General features: G+C 40.5%; 1 protein-coding gene across 1 annotated transcript; it reads right to left on the bottom strand.

Moving 5' to 3' along the window:
* Positions 1-444: 444 nt before the first annotated feature.
* Positions 445-901, bottom strand: LOC144471636 (uncharacterized). The gene is made up of 2 exons (XM_078183882.1): positions 685-901; positions 445-575 (listed from the first exon to the last, which is right to left on the bottom strand). Exons 1-2 carry the CDS (start codon positions 899-901, stop codon positions 445-447), a joined length of 348 nt encoding a protein of 115 aa, XP_078040008.1.
* Positions 902-7,385: the final 6,484 nt, after the last annotated feature.

The raw sequence follows: 7,385 nt of genomic DNA, 5'->3' as shown, positions 1-7,385 counted from the left end.
AACGGTGATTGGCTGCTCGAGGCGACGCCCGCGCAGCGGGAACGCCTCCCCCTGGGCGCGCGTATCCTCGAACAACCAATCGATTCGATGAACATTTTCTCTCCCTTTTTGCACTGCGGATGACAAATAAATTGTTTAAATCCTGTTTCCTTTACTTGGCTCATCTTTTCTTACGCAGAAACTGATCATCCACGAGTTAATAAAGAATTTATCATTTTCGTTGCGACTGTTCTGCTTCGCAACCTGTCGAATTTACAAAATACAAATTTACATCGGAGATTATGGAAGACCAGTGGCAGAGTGTCCGAGTTCTCGGAAGAAGCTGGAACGAGGAGCTAAGGTAAGACGTTCACCGGCGAGGCATTCCGAGGTTGGTAATTCGATCGTGACTCGAGACGATACAAAAGCGACGTTCATGATTCAGGACGTTTAGGACAGTTGCAATCATTCGTCATCCTCTTCGCAGTAGTCCCAGTCCTCGTCTTGCGAATTCTGTCTGTTCGGCTGGGACGCTGAGGTTTCTTCGAAGTTGACGTCGGCTGGGGGTTGACCGATACCCCAACCAGCTAAGATCCCTGTAGAACGCGTGTCCGATTTAAACAAATAACGTCACGGAGGGAAAGAGAAATTAAGGAGAAAGTAGGGTGATGCCGCGAGAGCAGTCGAAAAGGGCGCTGAACGGACCTTTGAATTTCGTGATCAAATCCTCGCCCTTCTCCTCTCCCTCCTCGTCCGAACTCGGCTTTATAGACTGATAGAACGTGCACCCTATGTCCATCGTATGGTTAACTATGAACTGAACGGTGCAGAGGAGCATCACGATCAGAATCGGCAGACACAGGGTAGATTCCACGTCGTCCAGGATGAGGTTCAACCATTCCGGCAGCAGATCGGAACTCATATTTAATTTATCGACCTATCCGTCGGTAATTTATCTGTGTTGCCGAGAATTTTGGATTACGACACTTTGACAGGATTCCCTTTGTCAAAATAGTTCGCGATATTTACCATGTTCTTGTCAATTTAGTTCAAGAGAGGAGACATTACCGAAATACGATTTGAAGTACACTGGCAAGTATGAAGGTAGACGAAAGCTGAATGTTCAAACTGTGGAATCGACCATCGATTACATCGCAACGCGACCGTTACTGTTGATCCGTGGATGATTAACCCTTTGCAGCCGTATGTTTACTCTCAGCCATCTAACCTATTTATGTTTCTTTATTTTTGCACAAAGTTAAAACATATTATTGTGTTAATTATATCCGAGCTTAATACATAATATAAATTTAAACTTAATACATAATATCTAATCGTTTGCGTGGATATAAAATGATTATTAAACCATTTACTAGCCAATTAAACGGTTAATTAATTTAGAAGCGCCTGTTCGATTGGATGGCAAACTAAATCTACCTTGCATGATCAATACAGAGTCATCGAAAAAAATTATTAGATCGTAATTAGGGCAAATATGAATTTACCAAAAGAACAATATTGTTCAGGAAAGTCGGCTATATTAATATTGCATAAAGAAATAGTTGACAACATACTACAAAATAATTAACTGCATGTTGAAGTTTCATTCTACTTTTGACTGTTATCATTTATGTTATAAACATTATATCGACGCAGCAAATTCTAACGAACAGTTCTCTGCAATTCATTTGGTAACAAACTTGGAATCCGTACTAACATTCCATAGTATGAGCTTTTCCGTACCTAGGGATTGCAATACCGGACCAAAAGTTCAATACCGGTATTCGGTATTTTTAGATCTTAATACCGGGATACCGGTTTTGATACCGGTATTAGGAATTTTAGAAAAAGAAAGAAAACCTAGGTGTTTCTTTGTTTTATTATGCCAGCTTTATTATAAAGAGTAAATATCACAAAAATTTATATGCAACTTATAAATTATATCACTATAGAAAGAATCACAAAAAAGTAAAAGATCATCTTATTTCTTTAAATCACAGAAAAGTATAAATATCATTATTCAGTCGGTGTTACTATTACAAATTTTTAAAATGTGATCGCAAGAAACATAATGCATCAATTGTATTGCCATTAAGCCTGGAACGTGGTTTTGTACAAAAATTGCCAGCTGTCGAAAACGCTCTTTCAGCTTCTACGCTAGTTATCGTAGTATCCTATATATAGCCAGATATCGCTAGTATTAATCATTTACTCCCTTATCATCTCGTGTAGCGCTCACTCTTACCGATGTTTCACGAAAAATAGACACGTTAGCAAGAACCGAGTGTCCTGTACATTTCAGAGCAAGTTTTTCTTTGTCCCTTAATTCTTCAATAAATCTTTTAATGTAGTTCTTATATATCGTGCCACCATCGCTAACAATATAAGTAGTAAAACTAACTGTTGATAAAAAACTAATTGTTGAACTGTTAACACTATTTTCATCATTTAAATGTTTACCCTCTGTATGCCTTTATTACCTGCAAATGATATTCAGTATTTGTAGTAGAAATGAAGTATACAGAATATTCGCTTTTTGCTAACGTATTTATTTTTCGTGGAAACACACTATACTGTCGGTAATTTGGCGAACAGTTTGAGCTTTTCACCACTGCATCTTTAAAAAAAAATTAACAAAACTTTATATCTGACAATATAATATAAATAATAATGGATATATTATATAAATAAAATAATAGAGAAATGAAATACATGTGCAGATATAAGATTTTGTTAGGTTTAAGCCTGGATAAGCATTAACCCATGCAATGGTAAATCTATCTCGACAATTTATTATTTAGACGAAATTGTGTGTCATTCTGACAAGCCTCTTCTAAATTGTATAAACTTATTTCCAATGTAATATATTCTATACAAAGTACTCATTCTCTCTTGTGACAACATAACTACATTTTTGATGTGAGAAAAGAGCTTGCTATTTCTACAATTAATGTTCAGCTGCTGCATAGGACAAGGTTTATGTGGGTTCCCTCACATGAGAGATTACCCGGCAACGGGGAGGCCGACCTCCTAGCCGAAGAAACCGTACAAGCTATTCCACGCCCTTTCTGAAACATCCCTCCACAAGATCTAATGAGGAATACACGAGATGGATGTGGGAAGCTTGATTTGATTGAATGGCATGTAGACGACAATGGAGTCACTTCAAGTCGTAGGTATCTTACATTCTAAATTATATAGACTCACTGGTATTTTTGTCTGGATCTCTAGATTCGGATCACACTATTCTTGTTTATCCTCTTCAATCTTGTTAATTAACATGTGTGCACAGTCGTACAGAAATTCAACTTGTCAGTTCTGAGGTAAACAATACCACTGGTTAGGATAAACTTTTAATTTATTCTAAGCATTTTGATTCCAGATATTCTGAATCTGAATATTCTGATTATATTATACTGTCAGTCCCATAAGTATTATTACATAATTATATTACAATATTATATAAGCCTTATTACATCGTTTAATCGTTTTGGCATACTTTCTACCAGTTTTAGTGCGATATTTGGTGCAATACTATTCCAACCTTCCAAAATTTTATTTTTTAGCATTTGTTTATTGAAAATTTCATGCTCGTGTAGTCTTTCATCCATTTCTGTCCATAAATTTTCTATAGGATTTGTATTTGGACTCTGAGGAGGTGTATGTAAAAAATGGAGAACGTGGTAAAGTATCCACTCACGAACAATCTGAGCTGTATGCTTCGGGTCGTTGTCGTTCTGAAAATAGAAGTCATATTCCAGACCAAGCTTAATCGCAGTTGAGTGCAGATTTCCTTCGAGTATATTTTTATACTTTATCTTATCCAAAATTCCATCGATAAAGACAAGTTTGCCCACTCCGGGTGCCGCTATATAACCCCACACCATCACGGAGTCTACGCCGTGCTTTAGAGTTGGTTGTACACTTTTTAATTCTAGTTCTGTACTAGGCTTTCTCCAAACTTTTCCTCCTCCGTCACATCCAAAAATATTAATTAAGATAATAAAAAGTTTATTGCAAAATTTTTGATTTCCTTGATTTCAACAGATTTCTCTTATAAGCGATTGGGGTACGAATACTTATGGGATTGACTGTATATTCCAATTCTAGGTATCTTGATATTAGATATCCTGATTCTAGATATTCTGATTCTGGATATTCTGATTCTGGATATCTTGATTCTAGATATCCTGATTCTAGATATTCTGATTCTGGATATCGTGATTCAATATATCCCAATTCTAGATACTCTAAACTCCTAATATTGTCACGATTAACATATTCTACGTATCGCGTACGCACAAGGTCCGCAGTTGAATCATAAATGGCGTCGAATTTCGGCCGACGACGGAGCCGAAAATCCAGGTAATTAGTCGCGCGTGGCTCGTATCGGCAGCGGGTCGGCCCCAGTCGATCGAAGTTGCCGGTTAATAAACAATGCGACCAAGTCGTAGTTGGCAGGAGCCAAGTCTCTGGAAACTCCCCGGCCAATTCGCAATAGGCGCGGAAATTATCCGTCGGTTTAGCAGTCCGCCAAATTGTTGGTTCTGACTGAGAACGGCGGGAGCAACAGACCGGAGGGCGTTAATTTCAGCGATTCGCGCGGTTCGGCCCGGTGTGTTCCCCTGTTCTCGGGCCGGGATCGGTGACAACGCAATTAGCGATCGCGGGCGCCGAGGGTGCCACGGGGCGCGGCAGGGCCGTGGGCGGCTCGTTATTCGGGCGCGGGCCCCGCGAAAGAAGGAAAACGCCGGGCCGAGTCGTGCTATCCGCGCCGCGCGCCGGAACCGAAGGGTTGGTGCAGGCTTCGCCCTCGCGGAGAAATACGCATCGATCCGACCGCAGTTGGATTGCCAAACCGCCGACTGCAATGCAGCCCGTCCATCGGGCTAGCCTGGCAGTCGCGTCGACGCTCGTGCCGCGCTCGCGCTCCCGCTCGCGCCATGGGAAATTTAATTTCCCGGGCTACGGACCTCGGACACACAACCGCCGCTGGCTATGGTCGATCGAAACAGAGACAGGACCGTAGCGCTCTCATTTCCGTCGGATACGCTCGTCTTTTTTTTTCTTTTTTTTTTTTTTTATTTTATTTCGTTAGTTTTCGTTCTATCCAGGATAGGTTTAGTCGCATGTATTTCTGGCGGTTTGCTTAGGCTGACCGGTGGACATCGGGATTGACAGATTGATCGGGATCGTAAACTATCAGAACTCGGAAATTTGTCCGCGCCACGATCTATGACACTCTGTCGAATAGAATCGATAGATCGTTTGGAATTGCTCGCAGACGTTCGTCGGTTAACCTCTTGCACTGTGATTTATTTCATAGCTACGTGGATCAGCGTTTCTTTGTTATTAACGGTTACTCTAAAAATGTATATATTTTACATAGATGTTTAAATATCAATGATAGATCGGTAGAATTTAATTTCGATCTGAGAGATGCGAGTAACATATGTATTTAGTAGGTTGTTTGTTATTGCAGTTATAAAATACTATGTTTAAAATATCGTACAATAGTCGCGTTTAGGATTCGGTACTTGTAGCGTTAATAAATGTCTCTTTTCAAGTTCCAAGTCAATGGCTACTCGGTGTCGGCTACGCAAGGGTTGATAGACGCGGTAGAATTCTAAGGAAAGCGGCGAACGCGCGAACGTTCCTTTGACTTGTCTGACTTCTGATGGTTCATACCACTTTCCCAGCGAATACTTATTTGATGTCTTGTTAAAGGCGCATCTCGAATTGATCGAAAATAAGGTATGTCGGTATTGGTAGACGCGATGGGGTTCCAGAGAAACGTTGGTCGCGTTCTCTTTCGCCGGATCGTCCGAGGTAATGTTGACTTGTTCTACTTAAAGGCAGGAAGATTAAATGGATCGTTCGAAATGCATGAACTTATATCGAATTCTTTATGGAATGGAATCAGATGGCTCGAAGGTATGGCACATTTCTAGGAGAAACGTTATTAACATTTTCTATTACTTGGCCGTAGACTGAGTATAACTTACATGAATTGAAAGCAAATCAATAATTTCGTCTTCGGTTCTTTTTGGGAGCGTCAAATCGATGTTTATATTGCTAAATTATTTAATAAATTCACGAACCTCTAGACAACTGGGAAAAGACGAGGCAAATTACGCGAACTGAAAGCAATAATTCAGATTAATTCTGTGATATGATCTCGTGAAGATATTTTTATGCAATTTAGTTTAAATGAAAGCTTGAAGTGTCTATTTTAATATAGAGTAAATTAGTACAACAGCACGACGAAATTATTTTGTAAAATTAAAAGAAGTCAACCTGTGACATCTAGGAGAAGATGAGGAATATTACACGAACTCAAAGCTGGAGTTTAGATGAATTTTGGGGTATGTTTTCGCGGAAGTGTTTGCTATAAAAATTAGCTGAAATAAAAGCTGGAAGTGTCTACTTCAAGTTGTAGTATATTGCATTGCAATAAAACGACGAGGTCCGTTCGAAAAATTAAATAAATTCGATCTGTAACAACATAGGGTTTACAAAATAAAAGGAAAAGTTCTAACGAATTTTAAGATATGTTCCCGTAGAGATATTTCTTTGAAACTTAACTAAAATAAAAGCTGCTACAATCTACTTTGAAGCAGGCTAGATACAACTGAAATTGTATAATATCTCTGTTCGCGTCGACGACTGCACGGTGCTACATTTTCTTACAATAGAACGCGAAGGTACTTATTGCACAACCTAATTCACGGACATAGATAAACTATGATAAATACCCCCGTTTCCAACGTTATCCGCGCGTTGTTCAAAGCGTCTGCCTCCTATATATCTAACTGCAGTTCCAAAATCTGGGAAGTCTGAGTAAATTATCTTCCATCGCGAGCATGCGACGTATATTCCTGAAAACGTAGCACCGAAGCGACACTAAATTTCCGCCGGGTCATTTACAGTCCAGAAAACACAGGGAAATAATTGTTCCGAAACTATCGGCACACGAGTCGAGATCAAAGAACGTGCAAACGCCGGGCTCTCCCGGTCGTGCACGCGTTACAGTGGTTCCCGTGCCGCGAACTACATTAAACAATTTTAGAGGGGCGGCGGCGGCGCACGGCGCGCGCGTTAATTAAATGACGCGAAAGATAGTTCGCAAAACCCTGTAGAAATTCGCGGTTCGATGGCGTACGCGGCCGTAACCAGAAACCGGAACCGACCCGACAACTTTCCTGTGATTAAGCGACAGGCCGGACGGAATCCCAGAGGCAGACATCGATCTCGCGCGTTGTGGAAGTAACGCTTCGGCGACGTTGTTACTTGAACGGTTGCGCGATTCGCGCAAACATCCGCCGGCTATTTGCGCACATCGTTCGCGAGTATTATGGTTGCGCGCCACTTAATTAACTGCGACCGACGGTGAACGAAAGCCGAAG

The sequence above is a fragment of the Augochlora pura genome, chromosome 6 (genome assembly GCF_028453695.1).
Source record: "Augochlora pura isolate Apur16 chromosome 6, APUR_v2.2.1, whole genome shotgun sequence".
Taxonomy (NCBI): Eukaryota; Metazoa; Arthropoda; class Insecta; order Hymenoptera; family Halictidae; genus Augochlora; species Augochlora pura.
This window is presented reverse-complemented; position numbering and strand designations above follow the sequence as displayed.